Source organism: Malaya genurostris, chromosome 3, assembly GCF_030247185.1.
Source record: "Malaya genurostris strain Urasoe2022 chromosome 3, Malgen_1.1, whole genome shotgun sequence".
Taxonomy (NCBI): domain Eukaryota; kingdom Metazoa; phylum Arthropoda; class Insecta; order Diptera; family Culicidae; genus Malaya; species Malaya genurostris.
Genome location: NC_080572.1, coordinates 52,915,389 through 52,937,873, shown reverse-complemented (window position 1 = coordinate 52,937,873; position 22,485 = coordinate 52,915,389). Strand labels below are relative to the sequence as shown.

Below are 22,485 nucleotides of genomic sequence, written 5' to 3'. Positions count from 1 at the left end.
ATTCTAACTGTGTGCATATAATCTTTGTATAAGTTGTGTCTATGAAAATGTCTGTGAATGCTCCACTCAAGGGTTTTGAAATATTGCAACCTAGTATGAGAATCATAAAGTTGAATCATCGATTCGATTTTCTGCGATAATTGTCAACTTGCGATTCTCTCTTGGGAAATTCCACACAGCAACGATCATTATCAGACTGTAATTTTTTTTAAGGGCCGTGAAATGTTCAGAGTATTAAGTGGAGCGAAGGAATGTAGAAAAATTCTCTCGCGGTTCATGCATTGAGAGACTCGAGTTCTTGTAGCATCTTCTACCGGATTGAAAATGCTATATACAATATAGATAGCAATATAGCAGCTTCTGTCAAATTTTCGGCAATCACCAACACTGATTGAAACAAAAGGACTGATAGGCATAAAAAATATCCAAATCCATTATTAATCCATTATTACCATAGTCTTATGTGTATGTGATGAACCATATCCCAGCACGCTCCCATTGCTGCTACCTCACGAGATATGATGAATTTATTAGATGAAGAATGCTTCGCGAAGAATGGAAACCAACGATCATCGCAGTGACACTATTCGAACCAATTCGAAGAGTAAAGTAACTGAACGAATTAAAAACGAATGTATAAAACGAACATGCACGATGTATACCAGCAGCGAAGAATGTATTAGTATATTCGGGTTCTCTACGATTATTGCTTATTCATTTTCACTTTTCTCTCTTTCGTGCAGTGAATAGTTCAACGTTGTTCGCCCGTCTCGTAAGTAATAGAATCATATTCACGGCGAAGATGAACTTAACTTAAGGTAATAGGTTTTCAAAATTTCAAACCGTCATAGAAAATCGTAAAAAAGTTGGGCTTTAAACTGTTTCAATTTGTAGTTCATATTAAGTGATGTTTGAATGACCCGAATTTCACTATTCCGATATCCAGTTTCCGATGCGAGCAATATCGGAAATAGTGGTCAAAATTATAAAAATGTAGATCACTTCATTTTCTAATTTGAGATTGTATCGATTTTAACCAACCAAAATTCAAATGTAGTACATAAACGTAGTAGTATTTTTTTTAAATTGAAATGTTTTGATGAAACTAATTGTAATATATAAGAGATAATGAATAACATCAGAAAGCCATCATTAAACCACTAGGTGGATTAAAACAGGTTTTTCATCATCCATCAACTTTTAATGCGAAATGATGAAAGACATCTTCGGATCAAACGGAACAATTTCTATCCCAAGCGATGTTATTGGTTGCGCGTTTAATCTTTCAAAAGCATACATTGTTTTGCTATTGCTTTTCACTACAATTAAATGAAAACGAATCAATCAATTATTCAGGTTAGTTAAAATTCATATGAACAAAGATACTCAATACTGAAAGTCTGATCTGTCTGACTCTACAGAATGCAAAAAGTATACAAAATTTGTTTTAATTACTTATTAACAAGAAAAGGCAAAACAATCAAATTGGAAAATAATTTTATTCATTTGAAACAATCATCAACTATGTTGAAATACTTACAATTCCGAGGTTTATCTGAACTTAAATTTTATTAAAACATGCACGACTCTGGCGCTTCTCTTGAAAGACTAAATCAGTGATGCCAGAAATTCCACAATGTCAATTCTGTCGATTTTAACACTCCAAGTACCAAATCTAAAAAGAGTTGTAACGGTAACTTCGAGCTGTCATAGCACAGCTGTTTCTCAACGAATTTCAACGGATTTTACACCGTCGAATTTCGTAGATCAATTCGAAAACTTTGTAGCTACTTTCTACTTTTCTATGACAACAACATCGCGAATAGAATATTGAGAACTTTTCTTCTGCCAGTTCTTCCAAAACAAATGTTCACATCCAGTTTTTACCGACTCATTTCCGCTGTGGGAACGCAACATAGATCAGGTTGCCCGTAAAAAAAAACCTCATCCACCGCGGTAAAACTTTGGTGAAAATTTGGAATTCAAAAATCGAATGAAAAAATTGTGTTGGAAACACCGGCTGAATTTTTGGCCGGTTAAAGAATTCAAAGATTTTTTTTCCGGTTCTTGCAAAAAAGATGTTTTGAAACGATTCTTGCATTGCCAAATCCGAGTACGGTTGTTGCTCTCAATGTTTTTATCCGGTTTTTGCATTAAAAAAAACTTAAACAAGTTTTCCAAACTAATTTACACTTATCCGATTTTTGCTTTCAGTTGTTCATTTTATCTTTAAATATTTATTACCGATAGAATATTGTTAGTTCCGTTTCAGTGATCGAAACATTCAGTTTTAATGGCATAACCTATCTTCAAGACAGATATAACGTTATCGAAGATATTTTTTTAATCACAGGCAGTGTTTTTTGTGTGACGTTCATACCTACCAATCAGTAGAGATGCCGCACAAAAAATACTATGCCGCCTTTTCAATAAGAAACACGTGATGTACAATGCGTCTAAAACTGAAAAAATTATCGAAAAATGTTTTGTATCTTATTTACAGTATGCAGAATGTCTACCCTATATAAAAGGAAGGCTAGTGTAATGCGAAATCTACGGTCACTCGAAAATTTAGAAGCAGCCATGAAATGTGTTAAAGATGGAGAGTAGACACTTTCATTTTTACTTCGCAATTTTCGATTCTACATTCGGTGAAAATAGTTAACAGATAACCAAAATGCATTCACACCTGTATCTTTCTTTAATCAAGAACGAGTGCTTCCAGCGTGCCTTACCCACTTCGAAATAAATGACAACATCTCACCCTGTAAAGTGTCATCTCTCCCTAAAACGATATATTTTTTATGCTAAAAATTTTTTATGACAATCATTGATTTTTCAATTTTGACCAAACGAGGAAAACAAATGGGAAAAATACAAATACTATTATGTAACGAAAAGCTATCGAACTCGACTCGAACCCGTAGCTAACCGAAAAAGGGCCACATTATGTTTGCCTAATGGGGGCGGTCATCTGATCGATATTGCATTCTTAGTGAATTGTCCCAGTAATGAGCTTCTGGTAGAGCAAGAACTTTTATAGATACCATTACAGCATGTCATTTTTCTGTATATAATACAACCACAAGTATTTACCGCTCTCAAGATTCAAGCAAATGTCACCAGTCATGCTTTTAGATACTGATTTGCTTTTTCTTGGGCGCTCAGAATCATAAAAAAATCTTTGAAACTGAATGTACAAATATTTCACAAAACTCCATTTTAGAATATGTATAAATTAAAATTTTCCTTCATTACGCGAAACATATTTTACGGGATTATCACGTAAATTAAATCGAAAATCGCGTAAAAAATCTTGCAAATCAAATTAACATCAATTTAATACGTACCTGAGAAAGGCATGATTACCTAAATCGGGTGATTAACTATGATTTCCATGATCTGTTTAACTCACTATTTGTATAAAAAAAGTCAGGAGTTCTGCTATTATAAACGAATGAAATAACAGAACAGCACAGCAATATGACCACGAATTTGTACTGTCTACCATTCAGTGTGTGCTATAGAGTAATTTTCGGATGCCATATGCACGATAAATTCGAGCATAACACTTGAATAACATACACAATCAAAGTTCGTTACGATGTGATTCTTGCGAGTAGAAGCTCATAAATCATTCGTGAAAATGCTTTGAAGTAGTCGCGTGCAAATTGTGGTCAGACAAGACTCAAACTAGTGCTTCGGGTAGCGGTTTCTCGCATGAATAAGCGGCACCTGCATTTTTTCATTTTCAACAGGAAAAAGATCTATCGTTTCGACAGATCACTACAACTGGAATGGTTTATCATATTGCACGATGGTTAAATAGTTAATTTTCCCGCATTGCAAAGGTAAACATTTCTTCTATTTTCTCTTTATAAACAGCCACATCCACACATTTATAACTATTCAAATTCTATCTGCAAATCAGGCGATAGAAATTATTAGAACCCGATGAATTGGGTGTCATCACCAAACGTCTTAATTCAATAACACACACTCAAAATAATAATCATATTATAGTTACGTGAAATGTTATGTGAATATTTTCCACCCTACTTTTCACGTAGGTTTTAATGGACTGGCATTTAAAAGCTGTTTAATGCATAATCCAGTAAAAGTTACGTGTTTCATGGGTAAAATGTAATGTACTGTTCATATTGCATTTATCTATCAGTTCATATCAAATTTAGATACCAGAAAATTACTATTTTATATATTGGATAAAGTCGAAAGGGAGATTTCAGATTTTGATATAAATCTATAAAATGCAAAATGCCATGAAATATAAAACATTTATTTCAGAAAATTGTCATATAATTCCAATGGCTTAAAAAGCAACTAATAACGTCGTGGTATCTCAAATCGACAAGCCTCCAGAAATCGTTGTCACTGCCATCTAACCGAAGCCGAAGTCGAGATCCAAGAACTCCCACAACACTACCGATGCAGGTTGAAGTCGCATTACATGGTTCCAGTGTCTCTAGCTTCATACCGACGGTCTGTTTTAAGCATTCGGCAGAAACGGGTAAACTTCCGGACTCACGCAGGCACTCGGTCCAGTCGAACATATGGAAACTTTCATACTAGAATAGTCCGGTCGATGGAGTAAAAAAATTGTAATTAAATAACTTTTCTCACAAATATTTACACTACTTACACTTCGAGGGCCACTGCTCGCCATTTTCAAAATCGAGTTTTTTACACTGAAAATTCACGTAGATTGTTTGACGTTTGGTCAATTCACGTAAACTTTATGTGATGACTCTATTCATTTTAGGGGATGTTCGTATAACATTCATTTTCGTCACGTAAAATATTCAATTTGACATTTGAAACCATTCTACGTGATTTTTCAAGTGAATCGAACGTGAATTTTTATTTCAGTGCATGGATCAATAAGTCCCGAGACTAAATCAGAGATGGCGCTCGTAGTAAACCAGTAACCACGTCTCTCTGAGTACTAACCTTTGCTTGAAACGGGTCAAAATGTTAAGTCGATCCGACCAGAAACAGCTGAGTTGTCGAGGTTGGAGTAAAGTCGTTTTGTAGTTTGTTTAAAAAATGGAAAAAAAACAAGTTTCGTGTTTTGATAGAACATTGTTTTTTAATGGGTAAAAACACCGTGCAAGCGATTGAAAAATGTTATCCGGACTCTTGTCCATCAAAAGCAACGATTTGTCGGTGGTTCGCCGAGTTTAAACGTGGTCGTATCGACACAAATGACGCGGAACGCTCGGGTAGACCTGTGGAAGCCGTTACACCGGAAAATGTGAGTGAAGTGACAAAAATTATAATGAAAGATCGAAAAGTGAAGCTCCGTGAGATTGCTGTGATGACACAGATATCATATGGAAGTGTATTTACTATCCTTCATGAAAAATTTAGCATAAAAAAGGTTTTTTCCAAGTGGGTGCCGCGATTGCTTTCGATGGAACAAAAACAGCAACGAGTCGATGATTCTGAAAGCAGTTTATCGGTATTTACTCGCAACAAAAAAAATTTCTTGCGTTGTTACGTGACCATGGACGAAACATGGATACATCACTACACTCCAGAGTCGAAGCGTCGTCTGAGTGGCGCACAACTGGCGAAAGCCGTCCGAAGCGTCCGAAAACGCAGCAGTCAGCTGGCAAAGTCATGGCGTCAGTTTTTTGGGATACGCATGGCGTGATTTTCATTGACTACCTCGAAAAAGGTAAATCGATCAACAGTGATTATTATATTGACTTACTGGTGCGTTTGAAGGAGGAAATCGCAAAAAAACGACCGCACATGTAGGGAAAAAAATCCCTTTTCATCAAGACAATGCACCCTGCCACAAGTCGATGAAAACAATGGCGAAATTGAACGAATTGGGCTTTGATCTGCTTCCCCACCCCCTATACTCGCCAGATTTAGCCCTCAGTGACTACTGGCTCTTTGCTGATCTTAAAAAAATGCTCCAGGGAAAAAGATTTGGCTCAAATGAGGAGGTCATCGCTGAAACTGAAGCTTATTTTGAAGCGAAAGATAAATTTTTTTATAAACATGGTATTGAAAAATTGGAAAAACGTTGGAACCAAAAGGTGATTATGTTGATGAATAAAAAAAAAATTTGCAAAAAAAATGTTGCTTCCATTGTTAGTCTCGGGACTTATTGATCCATGTGTTAGAAAGTTTCTATCTTTCAACTGCTTTATATCTTTGCTCGGTATTAATATTGAGGGTTTTGATCGATTGTGTGGAAATGTTCGGAAATAAATTTCTCAGTGATTAAAATTGTTTTTATACTATTTCCAATCTTGATTAAAGTTGTCTACACAGTAGTTCCGTAAATATATTTTTACTAATCATGTTTGAGAAAATTCTACAAGGATTTGTCCTACTAGGTGTGCTGAGAAGTAACCTCATTGAGAATGAAAAAAATAGTGTAATTTCTAATGCTTTTTTGCGGTTTTTCAATTTTTGGATCCCTTCCGAAAAATAGTTTTCCGGAATGTCTGAAAAGCACTCCTCTGTGACAATATTAATATCAATTAAATAGATGAGCTGTCTCCACCCGGGTTGACGGTTCAATGCATAGAGCGTTGGTCTTCAAAGCCAGTTTTCACATGTTCGAGCCCCGATCTGGAAGGATAAAACTAAATCTTATAAGTTTTATGAAAGATCATAAATTGAGAAAGTTAAAATGAACTAGAAATCGGAGAGAGTTCCATATGTATAACTTATTTAAATTAGTATTGAAGAATTAGAACAAATTACTCCTCAATGCCATAACGTATCAACATAACACTTAACAGCATAATGAGGGTTTTAAATGAGCAGTATAAGTATTTTATACAGCATTTTCAAAATGATACACAAAACATTTACAACCGAACCATTGAAATTAATTCATTACCAAAAAGATTAAAATGGTGAACAATAGTGAATAATAATCAACTGCTCTCAGTAATTTTAGAACCAAACAGTGATATTTTGAGAGCCACTTGAATTTTACTTCAAAAAATTTATTTAACTCGCTCAAATAAAGGTCTAAGAAAGTGGACTTTTCAGCTAAGTTGCTTGAAAGAACTTTTCTTGCAACTTTGCTGTGTAGTACAATCCTTCTTAAATTCAATTAAAAATGTTAGATTTCAGATTTCAAACCAAACATGGACCACCTTAATGATTTTTCACATCAAAAGTAGCGCCATTTGATAACAATTAACTTTTGTGAAAAACAACAATTACAAAAAAATAAAGTAGTTTCAACAAAATATTTTTGACTCGTTAATTTTCCGTTTCAGGGCAGGTGAAACATGTTAAGCCCAGGTGGGTAATTTTTTGTACGGGGGGAATCACCCACCATTTCGAAGGATTAATGTATAAGTAGAAATGATACTTATCCCTTAAAAAAGAAATGTCGAGAAATGTCGATTTTTTAATAAAATTTTGTTTCGGTATAACTTTGCATGAGACGCGTGAATTCGAAACCCTAAACATTTTCGGTATTGAAACAAAATTGCGCATTTAAGGTGAAATAAAGCGTCATTGAATGCGCGCAAAATTTTATCCGCTTCAGTTGAACGAACCGTCGCACGAAGCATAACAAGAAAAACCGACACATAGAAACCAGAACTTTTTTCAGTGATTGAGCGCAGTGGGCTTACCTCTCGTTATGTTGGCTTGTAAGTAAGACTGGACGTAATGGATTTTTGAAACCTTCACACTTTGAATGTATGCTAATTCAATCGTTTTTTGTTAGTGATTACTCTTACACTAGAGCTATGAATCACGAGTAATTATGAATGACTATCACGAGGTTATATGTTTATGTATTGACTAACTTGCTCACCATGTATATGCCTGAGTTTAGTAGCATGAATTCTTCTTCAAAAGAACGATTGAAGACAAGAGAACATTCGAGTATTTTTTATATCTTTGCCAGTAGTTCACCAGGCAACATTGTTTGTATTACAGGTTATAGAAAAGTTATATTTTCAAATATTCAACATGAACGATAATAGTTGGCTAGTATTCATTTCATTCAGTAGCCTGTCAAGACTGAAGTTTTAGTTTTGGTTGCTACAATCTGGAATAATACCTATTATATAATATTATACAGCCAAGCATTATTGCTTCAACAACATCAGTGCATTGAGCTCAACAGAGTTGGACATTTTTAGCATTATAAATGACAGTTGCTTAGAAAATAGACGACTTCTTACAATACCCATTTTATTGTATTCAACTCGTTTTCATTTAAACAGAGAACCCAATGCTGCATAAATTCATAAAAAAATTCGCATAAATTATTTGATTTGAAATATTTGCTCACGATATAATGCCACCGAGTCCACCGTGCATTTTTCATATCATCTCAATACGAAACAGCAGCGCGCAAGCAATAAAAAAATGCGGAAAAGTTTTTGTAAACTTTTTCCAAATTTCGGTTGCTTTGGCTAAAATTTTATAATTTTGATTTGCATTTTTAGATTCTTTGTAAAATTCTGCTACAAACACTATTTTTTAGTTCTAAAACCATCCTCGTGGAACGGGACAGTTACCGTTTATACATTTCAAAAACCAATTACGGCTCGCAAAGCAAAATTTCAAAATACTAAGAATACTTAGTTGTGATAAATTTGATTTCGAAAACTTAAGTGTTTTTGGTTTTTCGAAAATCAGTCTAGTTTTTGAATAATTGATCAAAAACGCGATTCGCGCATTCCGCTACATTTCATCTTAAAGGTCGAATACGACATAAAACTACTAACTAGTTTCAAAATCACTTATGGAAGGTGCTGAACTCGTTCAGCCAGTTCTCCATGATCGAAAAGCAATGTCTTGGCATTACATTCCTTTTGAAGAATTTGACGTTCTTTTTCTACAGACCTCGCATCCGACTCATAGCGTACAGAACCTTGGCTAGTACTACGATCCTACTACTATGAATCCTTTCAAGTCGGGCTCGAAAATACGACAACTAGGTTAGAGTGAGTAAATAGCAGAATAATTTTCATGAAAATTTGAATACATGAACTGAGAAAAACAGATAGCTGTATCTGAAATATTACTTGGTGATGAATTGCAATCGCTTTTAACAAAAGTTTAAGATGTATAAAATAAATTAGTCTTCGAAAAATATATAGTAAAATGGTTTAAAATCAGCCAATGACAAAAAACAAAATCTTTCGTTAAACTACAAAAGAATGTTACTAGCCTTAGAAGCGACCCCTTTTTATTCGATCGTATTTGATTTTACCACTTAATTCTATAGTCAGTTGAACCACTTGCTTCTGGAATTACTATCCGAGGATTTTCACCATCTGGCCCGGAAGGAGTATCTGTTCAATTCTATGATTGGTCACGGTCAATTACTTCCCGATGTAAGATAATGTGCTCGGATTGCATCAGCTTGGTATGCCGTTTGTCGAGTGGAATAATGACCAGTTAAGTCTGTAATGCTGATTGGGAGTCGATATAATTAGAAACCATCGATACGAAAACGCTTCTACTCTATCAGCTTGGAAGAGTCACAGATTGATTGAATGATGGTTTGAGACATCCTGAATGTTAAACAAAACAGGGCGATTCAATATACGGTAAATGCTGATGCTGCTCAAGACATTTGGTTTCATTCCAGATATCCGCTGAATCGTACACATTTTCTAAGTGAAATACTTCGCGACCCAAAACTAAAACTACCACCGAAGGTTGTATCTTTTCCACACACAACGAAATGAAACTTGTTTAACGTTCAAGTGTAAACCAAGTTTCCTGGTGTTAGAAATTTGTGTTTTACGTACTTCATATTTGATACGTCTATCATAGATCTACACCCCACACCACAAAAATGAAGATGATACAATTTATTACCCTTACAATGGGTGGGTAGTATGGATATCAATGAAAATCAATCAATGAAAATCAATTATAATGAAAACTATAGAAAGATGACCTCAGAAAAGCTGAGACTTTTTACAAAGATCGTAAATATCTCAAAATTCAAAGCGATGACCTGTATATTTTTACACATCATTCGATTGCTAGTGTTATCAGCTACAATTTTTGTCCAACTACCATTCCGGCACTATCAAAAGAAAACTTTAAAAAATCGATGAATTTTTAAATATATATGATTTTTTCATTTTTTTTCACATGTTTGTATATAATTCAAAAATTAAAGCGATGACATGTACATTTTTCAGCTCCAAAATTTTGGAATGATTACCAGAAACAATGTATTGATGAACAAAATTATATATCCGTTCAAAAAATCTCAAGAGTTTTGGTACAAATACAGAGAATTTCTATTATTGGGAAAATTTTGTCAAAATCAAAACAAAACTTTTAAATATATATTTATAAATTTATCGATTTTTTAAAGTTTTCTTTTGATAGTGCCGGAATGGTAGTTGGACAAAAATTGTAGCTGGTATCACTACAAAAATTGTAGCTGGCTTTGAATTTCGAGATATTTACGATCATTGTGAAAAGTCTCTCCTTTTCCGAGGTCATATGTCTACAGTTTTCATTATAACTTTGGGTAGACAACCCTATTTTTCGGGTTTTTCAGTGGATTTTATTTCTGGAAGTAGTACCTTTTCAATGGTGAACATATTTCGAAAATCGGTTGACTAACAACAAAGTTATGACTCGGTAAAGTTGAATTTCTCAATATCCGATTCGCGATGCAGGTGCCGCATGAATGCAGATAGGGCATATTTTGAGCTTGAAAAAAAACTTGGAACGGGGAAATCAAATTTTCATTAGTTTTTCCTAAACGATCGTCAATAATGATATACTTAAAATAATCTACAAACTTCACAAAATTCGAGGGTGTAAAATTTATCGAAATTGGTCAAGTAATAACTGAGCTATAATAGCCCAAAGTTACCGTTCCAACTTTTTTCAGGCTTGGTATTAGGAGTGTTAATGTTCATTTTGGGCCAATAATATTAAATAGCACCTTCATACATGTTGATTATAGGCCCCTGCTTTGAACAAATTATATACGAAATACCATTAAAAATCATTCTCGTTCCACACTACTCATTTTACTCCATCACAAATGCAGTCAGTTTTTTTATCGCTAAATTTATATATAAACGAGTTTATATATGACAGGCGCGTATACAGAAGGGTGTTTTAGGGGTTGAAACCCCCTCCGAAACTCAAAAAATTATTATATTATGAATACTTTTCTCTTTAAATATTTAAGTCAATTATAAAATGATTAATATTCAACAAACGACTTTTTACCCCAAAATTTTTCATATGATCTTATACATATTTCTATTCGTATTGATCAACATGTTTTTAAACACCCCCAAAAAAAATTTCTGGGTACGCGCCTGATGTATGATCTTACACCTGAAGAAAAGCTTTTAGAATAATTTGACAAAAAAGGTGCAGCTACCAGCTGATAACTTTGGTGATGTGATACTTTTTTGCATTAGAGCAGGGGTTCACAAAGTGGTCGATATAGACCCCTGGTGGTCGATATCCTTTTTGCAGGGGTAGACGTAAACGAAAACTGATTACAGGGGTCGACGAGGTCTAGAAATTGACCCCCTATTGTTTGATATAAGTTTTTATTTGAAATATTTACGCTAAAAAAGTTCCACAGAAATTGTTAAGTATTTTACATCAATATTAACAAAGCAAGAAATAGAATTTTCAAAGGAATTTGTGTTCACAATTCAATTTTAAACATTCTATTTTTTCAATAATATACGCTCAAACAAAATCAATATTTCGTCGATGTTTGATGGGAAAGTGCATACATTCTTAGTTTTTGCTTTGTTGTTACATATTAGAAAGTTAAGCTACACTGCTGCAGCGCATTTGTATTGGATAGCGCTATACAAAACAAACAAAAATGGACATGTTTTGTGAAAAAGCAGTTTTCCGAAAGAACCAGGCGCGTAGCCAGAGAAAATTTTCGGTGGGGGGGGGGGGTTCAGAACATGGTGATAAATCAACACATGTACAATTTATATCACAATGTTTCCCATGGGTTATAATTTTTTGTTTCGGGGGGGTTTGAACCCCTAAAACCCCCCCCTGTGTACGCGCCTGGAAAGAACCAAGAGTTTTTCAACAGTATGCCGTATTTATTGCCTTTATTTTCTTCGAGCAAAGGTTTCGATTTCACTGAAATTTTAATATAAGGAATATAAGAAGTAATATAATTATTATTTTGAAACAAAATCTGCGAGAGAAAACCCTTACAAAATTGTGTTAGTTACTGATGAAGTGTGTGGTAGTGCAAGAAAACTGAAACCAAATTATTTTTCACTGCCAGTGTTCAGCAAAATGGAAAAGGTTTCGTTCAAAGTTTTTACTTTTTTTGAATTGCCATTCTAAGCAGGAACGACTGATTTGTTTCATTTTCAACTATATGATAGTGTTATCTGATCAAATTCGTAAAAAGATGATGGAACTTCTCTAATCTCTGTTTGATTTTAATCAAAATTTTGCTCGAATGAAAATAATTGTTTATTGTTGACATTAACTAACTATTCATTACATTTCAACCAAAGTTGAGGATATTGTTAATTCAATCCTGCTATATCTTTATATCAAGAAAAAATTTGATTAAACTTATCTATGACCTTATTTGTATAATGGTACAACAAAGTTTACTGTTTGAACGAACCATATTAGTTTGATTTCCTATAAACCAGAGCATTTTTTTCCGCTAATAAAGCTTTTGCGCGTTTTATAAGTACAATTTTATGTGCTACTTCCATTTTCTAGTGGGGTGCAAACCATTCATACGTATTGTTAATTAATAATATTGTTGAAAATCGCAATAACAGATTTTCTTTACAAAAAAAAAATAATGCAGAGATCTTGACCGGACTGCTGAAGTACCCAATCATTGGATACTGATTAAAACACCAGTGCTTGATTGTGGAATGTGAATAATTCGATTGCCTCGCGACAGAAGGGCTACATATCTTGCAAACAGTCACGTACTCAGAGGGGGGGGGGAGTGGCCCTGGCCCCTCCCGAAATCAAAAACATGTAATTATTTAGAATGTCTCAGGCATGTGTTACAGAAATAACAAGACAGTAAACGTAATGAAACGTAATACAATATCAGTTCCAGTGGAAAAGTTTAAAATGTATGTTAAAAACAGCCGTAAAAGGCACACCGAGAATTAGGCACATAAGCAATCTTCAGTAACATTATTTTCTAATCTTTGGGCCCTCCCGAAATGAAATCCTGGGTACGGGCCTGCTTGCAAATTGGCAGTATCAATCAAATGCTTGGTTTTTTGTGATGTTGAAAAACAATATAAATCGAAATAAACGTTGTTTAAAAATTACCTTGAAAAGTTTTGATTAAAATAAACTAATCCACTGAGAAAATTTGATTATCATGTTTTGAAATTTCAAGCCATATTTGTTATGTCAAACCAGATTTTCTTTGGGGACGGGTATAGCGTGATGGGTAAGTCGATGCCTTTCACGCAGCCCGCCTGGGTTCGATTCCCAACCCCGCACATAGGGTCAGAAAGTTTTTCTGGGCCGAAGAGGTGAATGACATTAATGTTAAAGCGTCTATAATAGAAACAAAAATAAAAGATTTTCTTTTGTCACTATTTTAATAAAAAAAATCGTTATGTGAAAGTCGAATATGGTTATTTGTTCATTTTTTTCTGCTTGCAGGCCAATTACAAAATCCGTTCATCAATTGAAAATCAAACTTACTGTAGGCCAAAATGAATTCTTTAGCTCCTGATAATTTGATTGTTTGTTTCAGCATACACTAAAACAGAGCAAAATAATTTTTGATTCAATGTAGATTCAATGTAATCGATATTAACACATCAACGATCTCCTTGAACAAAATCATTGAATATACAATTTGCTCACCGCTGGGGGGGTTATCACTATTAACCGAAAACTGACGGACTGGCGATCGAACATTAACTGTTTGTGTACGCTTGGATTTGGATAGCATAAACTGACATTGGATCCGAAGGCAAACGTTGTAAAATCAAGTTTGCGAATTGCGTTAATATTTACTATCATAGGGGCATATATAAATCTTTTTTTGTACGCTAGGCTTTACTCACTCTTAACGCAAACGTTTGACGCCGGTGATATAATAACTATCAATATTAAGATAACAGATATCCCTTCCAGATGACTGAAGGCATTTTCCGGAGATTTGCATGATTTATAGTATTTCGATGAAAGTTTATTTGTGTTTATACACACACCGCACTTTTAAGCTCGTAATTTCAAATACAGAACTCAAATAATGATATCCGGCCATTGCCGATCGCCAGCTGCAGGCTGAATCTGCCAGAATCGACCATTGCGACCGGAATACGTCACTACCCTAATGATAATACCCTTGTTTCAAGTTAGTCGTTAATCAAGATTAGAAAATACCTTTGGCATCTTAGAGCTTTAGCAGTGTGCCTTTAAATATATTATTATTGAATAAAAAAAATAATAATAATGATAAGATTAAAGACTGTCCCAGAAAGTATGGACGCAACCAAAAACCGCTGCCATTTCGCAATGGTTCGGAATATGTCAATTTTTATAGCTGCGTTCTGTTGTTTACACTCTTCTCTAACCACTTGTGCAGTTGTTTATTCGTTTTCATTAGTTTGTTTCGAATTGCGTGGACTTTCAGCAGAACAACGTCGAAAAATTGTGTACAAATGGTGCACAGAACGCGGACTGTCACTGAGAAAGATAGCAAAAATGGAAGGAGTAAGTGAAAAAGCCGTGCGAAATGCAATCACGAAGTTCGGTGAGGATAACACCTTTGAGGATAATCCGAAAACGGGTCGAAAAAAGGTCCTGCCAACTCTCAGTTGGATAAACGTATACTGAAGGCGTTCGAGATGTGGCCAAAAAAGAGGGCACATCGAAGTCAAATGTTCTGCGTGCTAAAGAACGTTTGAATCTTCGAACCTATAAGAAGCAGAAACAACCAAAACGTAGTCCGAAACAAGAAGCATCGATCAAACCGAGGATTCGAAAGCTGTACAATACGATTCTTGCTGGAAATTTGAACGGCATAATCATAGACGACGAAACCTACGTGAAACTCGATTACAAATCCTTGCCGGGACCACAATATTATACGGTGCGAGAAGGGCAAGTGTAAAACTAGTCCGAGACATCGATTGAAGTCGAAAAATTTGGTAAGAGAGCTATGGTTTGGCAAGCAATTTGTAGCTGCGGTAAGATTTCGAAACCCTTCATCACCACTGCGAAATATACATCAAGGAATAATTACAAAAAAACTACTTCTATCCATAATTCGAAGCCACAAGGATCCTGTTGTCTTCTGGCCAGATCTTGCTTCTTGCCACTACTCGAAATCAACGGTAGAATAATATACTACCAAAAATGTCACTTTCGTCCCAAAAGACATGAATCCATCAAATTGCCCACAACTTCGACCAATTTAGGAATTTTGGGCATTAACGAAGGCACATCTTAGGAAACATGTCTCGGCAGCCGAAATCATTCAACAGTTCGAAAAGGATTGGAAAAAAGTGTCAAAACTTGTCGCCAAGAAGTATTTACGGAATTTAATGAGGAACGTTCGCAAGAAAGTGCGCCAGCTAGTCTACAATGGCTAAGCAGCATATGTTGAGAATAATATTCTGTTGTTGTAGTCTACTATTATCAGTATATCGAATAAAATTTGAATATCCAACACTTGTGAATTATTTACAGCGAAATCAAAGAGCATGCATACTTTCTGGGACAATCTTTAGAATTGCAGTTTGAGGCGCTACTGTATGCCCTATTTAAATCGAAGTTTTAGAAAATTTCTTTTACTGTATTGCAGGTTATGCAGGCACTGTGTGCTCTGCAGGTAACTTAAATTCAAATGGCGGTATTAAGTATTGTCTGGATCACACTTATTTTAGGTGACCTTTAAATTAAAATAATATGCACTCAATTCTCTCAGGGATTCGAATCAGTTCGTCGAGATCGTAAAATGTCTTTGTGAATGTGACAAAAATATGCACTCGACTTTCTCAGCGATGGCTTAATCGATTTTCATAAACATAGATTCATATGAAATGCCATACTTTTCCATAGAATGCAATTGAATATTATTTCCACCCAATTTCCGGTTCCGGAGGGACAGGGTGAAGTGTGTTGAAAATTGCAAACCGTCATCTAAAAAGGTGATGCAGAAGAAGGAAACACACAAACCGGTCCGGTGAAACATGTTATGTCCAGGTGGGTAATTTTTCGTACCGGGGGAACGACGCACTATTGAATTTTTAAATGATATTTATCCCTTAAAAGTGTAAGGTCGTTTTTTCTAATGTTTTGTTTCGATATAACTTTACATAAAATACGTAAATTTGAAGTTTGAAGCGTTTTCGGAATTTTGTTTCGAAACAAAATTGCGTATTTATGGGCTAAATACGACATAAAACTAATGTGGGGTTGTTAGAGCTGCTGACGTAGGACTACCCAGCTAGTTTCAAAATCATTGCCAATATTTGTTTTGAATACTAAGGCAGCAGTCTTTTCTATTTCGTATAAACTTATTTGTGTCTGCGAATTTTTAAAAATATGAGACTTTTTGGTTATTTGGTTTTGGTTTGGTTTGTTGGGCTTGATGATGAAAGGTGTTGAACTCATCCTGCATTTTCTGGAATATGAAGAAACAGCCTGATTTTCGATCAAAATGTGTCTCGCGAGAATTAAACGGCACTCCAAACTAATCCACAAACAGTCCAACCGCTGATGTCCATAACACATTGTTCAAAAAGTCCCGAGACTGACCCAGAGATGACGTTTGTAATGTCAAACTAACTTCATTTTTCGAAAGTACCAACCTCCATATAACAAACGTAAACTTTCTCGTCAATCGCACGACAAACACTAAACCTACCGACATATAATTGACGTTACTTATTCATTTTTGGAAACAAAAATGGAGATTACGAACTCCGTGTGTTGATAAAACATTGCTTTTTTAAAGGAGAAACCCGCGCAATGTTTAATAAATGTTACCCGGATCCGTTAAAAACAAAGATTTGTGGTATTCTGATTTTAAACGTGGCCAAATGAAGCATTCTTCCGGAGAAAATACAGCAAGTTTTGAACATCATGTTAGATGAACGCACAATCAAAGTTCATGAGATTAGACAGTATTTTTTTTCTATTATAGATTGTGAAGAACTCATTGTGTATGAGAAAGCTGCCGCAAGCAGAAAGTAACAACTTCTGGTAACTACTTTCCGGCATGCCCGAGACTCGAGTGATTTGCTTTGATGTGATTCTTAAGGAGCAAGATTCTTTGCAAGCGTATGAGTAATGCCAACAATGTGTCCGTGAAAACGAATTCCGGCGCTTCTTTTCCTGATTTTACTCAATAAATCTTCCATATAGTTGAAAAATAAACCAATCGGTTCATACTGCTTGAAATGGCATTTCAAGAAAAGTAAAAATCTTAGTCTAAAACTCTTCCGTTCTCCTTAAAACTGCTCGAGAAAACTTATTTCAGTTCCAGCTTACTTTCACTGACACATCTGATTAGCAACAAACACATTCCTATATGGTTTTTCTCTTGCAGAAATTATTGCAATATAAAGATTTACGTACCTTCTATAAGTGAACCCGCAAAAAAGAAACCTTTTATTTAACACGCGAAAGGCAATGGATATGGAATGTTGTCGTAAAACTATTTATTTTTCCGGCAAACTGCTTTTGTAACAGAAAATATTTAATTTTGTTTGTTTTGTGTAGCGCAATCTAATACGAATGCATTGAAGCAGTGCTCCTAACTTTTTTATTAGGGAATTAAAATCTACATTCATAAAATGTAAACAATTTTCCGTTGAACGATGGTGAAAAAATGATCAAAAGTTATATTTCATCCAAGATGTCAGGCTTAACATTCATTTGAGAATTAATTATTGTTAAAAAAGATTGTTTGAAACTCAATCGTGCGAATCCACTTTTATCCACATACCAAATAAAATGTACGTAATACACAAATTACCAACACAAGTTAACTTGGTTTACTCTTGATCCTTAAGCTAGACTCCTCTGGTTGAAGGTTGCTAGAGAGATTTTGGTAGCTCGAATAACTCTTGTCACGTCTAACCTTTCTGTTGTATATCTTCACATCCTTGCTCTACCTTGAGTACAAGCAATCGATAATTTTATTTTAATTTTTTTATACCTAGTTAGAATAAAAATATTCTTGATCTTATAAATAATAACAATATTACTATTGTTATTCGTTCGAATATTCAGGTGGGTAATTAGTGATTCGAGCTCCTGAATAAATATGCAATTTTGATTTGCTAACTGAAAGTATTTACAATCTCAGGAAAACAGCCATTGTTGAAATACAAAAAGCAGTTGACTCCGCTAATGTTTGATGAAAATATCCAAACCAAACCAAAATATCTGTTTCGAAAAATGTTTTATATACACTGATATTTCTCTTTAGAATTTCCTTTCAACGACAGCGAAGGGTCAGAAAAAATTTCTGGTCCGAAGAGGCGGATGATCTTAAGGTGTTAAAACCTCTATAATTGAAACAAAAAAATACATTTGCCGTTTTCCTAAGTTTTCCACTTAGGTAGGCTCGTGTTCCATACTAAAATTTCGACCATGCTCAAATCTACAGAGCACCTAATAAAATCCTTAGGAAATATATCTGTCTATTTCGTTTCAGTATGCGAGTTTCGGATGGAACCACTATTCATTATGCAAACAACAATACCCTAAACACTAGCGATGTACAGTTCGTCCTGGAGCAAGGTTGGTAACAATAACGGCACAGTTCATAATTGTTAGCTAACTCCACATTTCTCTCGCCACCCCAGACGATCTGTACGACGTTCCCGTGTGTTTAATTATCCTACTATCCCTGTTCTACGGAACCATCAGTATTTTAGCTGTGATAGGCAACTCGCTAGTAATATGGATCGTGATTACAACGAAACAGATGCAAACTACTACAAACATGTTCATAGCTAATCTGGCTCTAGCTGACGTCACCATCGGAATGTTTGCCATTCCTTTTCAATTCCAGGCGGCACTTTTGCAACGGTGGAACCTACCGGACTTCATGTGCCCTTTCTGTCCATTCGTACAATTGCTCAGTGTAAATGTATCCGTGTTCACGCTGACCGCAATCGCCGTTGATCGGCACCGAGCCATAATCAATCCCTTAAGGTACTGCCAATAGAAATGTTCTACAAAATGATTTTAAATGATTTCCATGTGATTTCAGAGCTCGTACATCGAAAAACACTTCCAAGTTTATAGTCTTCACCATCTGGATACTGTCATTCGCGCTATCCGCACCGACACTGTTTGCCCTGCGAGTTATTCCGGTATCACTGCTCACCTTAGGTACGTTCGATATTTTAACTCAGATCAAATCATCTTTTGACTCTAATCAAACCGCACACACACAGGTGACTCCAATGATACCTACGTCAACATGACCAAACCGTTCTGCCAGGTGGTAAACTTTGAAGAATCCGAAACACTCCTTTATCGCTACATTCTTACCCTGGTGCAATATTTTGTTCCGCTATTCGTCATTAGTTTCGTCTACATCCAGATGGCCCTCCGGTTGTGGGGCTCGAAAACTCCCGGTAATGCACAAGATTCACGGGATGTGACCTTGTTGAAAAATAAGAAGAAGGTGCATTTTTATTTTTGTCACATCGTTTATAATCCGTTCATGTACTTATGAGCGTACCGTTTCGTCAAATAGGTCATCAAAATGTTGATTATCGTCGTTGCACTCTTTGGCATTTGCTGGTTTCCGCTACAATTGTATAACATCCTGCACGTCACGTGGCCCGACGTGAATAAGTAAGTTGTAATAGAATAATCCAGTAAAAGTTTATTCATTATTTCACCCGTGACTACACATTTTATAAAAACAAATCTTACGAAATTAGAAAATTAGAATTGTGCGGGTGAAAAGCAAAATCGAAAATATCTCTTCAGAATTAAAATCTGTTTCGTCAATTCTACGAATGTTTTCCATTGAATGTGATGAGAACTGTAACCGACTGGCGCAAATAATTCAATTGTAAATTGCCGGAACAGCGTCTGTAAAATAACAAAGCAAATTTACAGTCGAAACAAAAACAATTCCCAGAAGTAAAATTTTCCCTTCCAAACGATTATTATTTTCTAACAGTTGTGCTTTTGCAGCTGATTGCCCAATTATGCAAACATCTCAAATCATTCTTTCCACAGATACAGGTATATCAATATAATTTGGTTCATGTGTGACTGGCTGGCGATGAGCAACAGCTGCTACAATCCGTTCATCTATGGGATCTATAACGTAAGTGCTAGAAAACAATGATTCTATAAGCTTTTCCTCTTCCATTTTGTGCTTCGGAACGATCGATCGAATCAATGAGTTATAATTTTCCGCGCCGGTAGGCATTGCGTTGGAAAGACATCGTTTCAGATTCAATCACAAACTGGGTGAATTAATTTCAATAATTTTCTCCATTCCAGCAATCCATTGGTTAACGACCTTCATTTCTTATATGTACTATCGTGTCTTAGGAACTACTTCGAAGTGATACAAAAATTTTAATTATCCCTGAAGTTGCACACTCTAGTCCTATGTTCAAAGTATTCGATATCAACAAGTCCACAACCTAAGAACCTCATGTGGTGACATTATATATGCGCCAAGCTATCAAAGTACAAATCGAGCGTTCTTGATTTCTTCTCCTCTGTGTGACGAAGAGCAAGCGAAATTTCTCCCCTCACACTGACAACTTCAACGAGAGCTTTTCGTTTTTACATATATGCATCACTGTTGTATAGAGTATGCACGTGTCATGAATGCGCGTGTTTATTGTTCTTTTACCTCTAGCACTGAATCGCACCAAAGTGCAAGATCAGAGCTCTTAATTTCACTGAGGTGGACGCAGATATTTTCACAGAGACACCACACGCCGGTGAGCACTCTGATGTATGGTTTGCGTAGAAGAAGCGTGGGGCATACGAAATTAGCAAAACAAAACAATTTATCATTAAATTTTTGTTTTTCCTTGCAAGTTCACGGAAGTGTCTCTCACCATCACGTGCCAGTAATCACTTGGGTGTATTTAGGCGAGAGCACGTGAGAGCGATTCATGCGAAGAGAATGTGGTTCTCTCGCACCAGCTTCTTTCACCACAAGCACACACTCAAAGTTTGTCTAATGGACACTGAGAAGGAGTGCGCTTTTATTGTTGTGTGCAGCCCACCGAATGGATCCGCAGTATAGGAACGAAACTTACGCACTGGTGTATTACTCTAGTGAAATGCCATCACTGTACGTCACTTATACCATCATATCCCCGGAACCGGAAGTCACAGCCATTTGATCTTCGAACTTGATCAATAGCCCAACAGTATCTTTCCAACGGACCTAAACTTGTTAAAATCAGTTGAGTCATCTCTGAGAAAATTGAGCGGTAAAATATCTTCGAAAAGTGCACACACATACATACATTTTCCGATCTCGTATAGCTGTGTCGAATGGTATATAACACTATGGGTCTCAGAGGCTCCGTTCGAAAGTTGATTTTTCCAACAATTCTTATACCTTTCAATAGAGAAAGACAAAACATTGGAAAGTAACTTATTCCGATTTCAAATAAATGGCTATACAAACATTTACAAACTTAACTTCAATTTCAAGGACTTATAGTTCATAAAGGTCTCTTTCAAATTTCATCCGACTACGATAAGTGAAAGAACCGATAAAATGGTCCGGCAGTCCGAAACCGATTTTTGTAAAATTAGACTTGAATAAGAGGTCCTATGATCCCTCAGATGGTTGTGGAATTAAATGATGATAAGTGTTCGAAATTTAAAACCATTATTTAAAACCACCACGAAAAAACCTTCTCAATCCACCTATTAGTGGTGTGATGATGCCTTTCTCTTTATTCAAAGTAGTTTCATGATTTTTTAATCTTTTTATAAAATAATTTCTAACACTAATTTGGACTCATTTTTTATTTTGATTTTTGACGTTGAGAAGAGTGATGCTAATCTAAAAAACGTGTTTAATCCACCTAGCAGTGAGATGATACCTTTTTTTATCAATCCGCATGTGTTTTTTGCATGAATATTCTTCGGTGTTTTCATGACATTATTTTAATGACCGTAGTTTTAAGCGACAATTTGAGATTTTAATCACTCATTACTCTGTAATGTCGAAACTGCAAATCGGATCGAATTTGAATCTAGAAGTGTGATAATCGATTAAACATGCCATGATATGTAAGTTCCACTTTAGAGTTTACGGTAATTTAAGGTACTTCCAGAGCCGGTATTCAGGAACCAGCATAACCCAAACCGATTCGTATGGCCATATGACGAATAAATTACAACAGTTTTGAGTCCAACTTTGAAGCTTTTCGGGAGTGTCATCTTCTATATCGGTTTGAATTTTAAAAATTCATCATCATGTAATTCGAGAACCGGAAGTCACAATTGGATAAAATTAATTAATTTTTG

At 35.4% G+C, this 22,485-nt stretch overlaps 1 protein-coding gene across 2 annotated transcripts in view; it reads left to right on the top strand.

Annotated features, from left to right (window-relative positions):
• Positions 1–22,485, top strand: part of LOC131436057 (substance-P receptor-like) — a 49,390-nt gene that overhangs the window by 20,640 nt on the left and 6,265 nt on the right. Inside the window, exons 1-7 of one of the 2 annotated variants that reach the window (XM_058604506.1) lie at positions 12,456–12,460; positions 18,664–18,750; positions 18,816–19,167; positions 19,226–19,347; positions 19,413–19,645; positions 19,718–19,818; positions 20,212–20,302. In XM_058604506.1, coding sequence (XP_058460489.1) covers positions 18,666–18,750; positions 18,816–19,167; positions 19,226–19,347; positions 19,413–19,645; positions 19,718–19,818; positions 20,212–20,302 — 984 coding nt within the window. In that variant the 5' untranslated portion in view covers positions 12,456–12,460; positions 18,664–18,665. Of the gene's footprint in view, positions 1–12,455; positions 12,461–18,663; positions 18,751–18,815; positions 19,168–19,225; positions 19,348–19,412; positions 19,646–19,717; positions 19,819–20,211; positions 20,303–22,485 lie in introns of those variants that run through there. The other variant, XM_058604505.1, reaches the window with a different exon arrangement.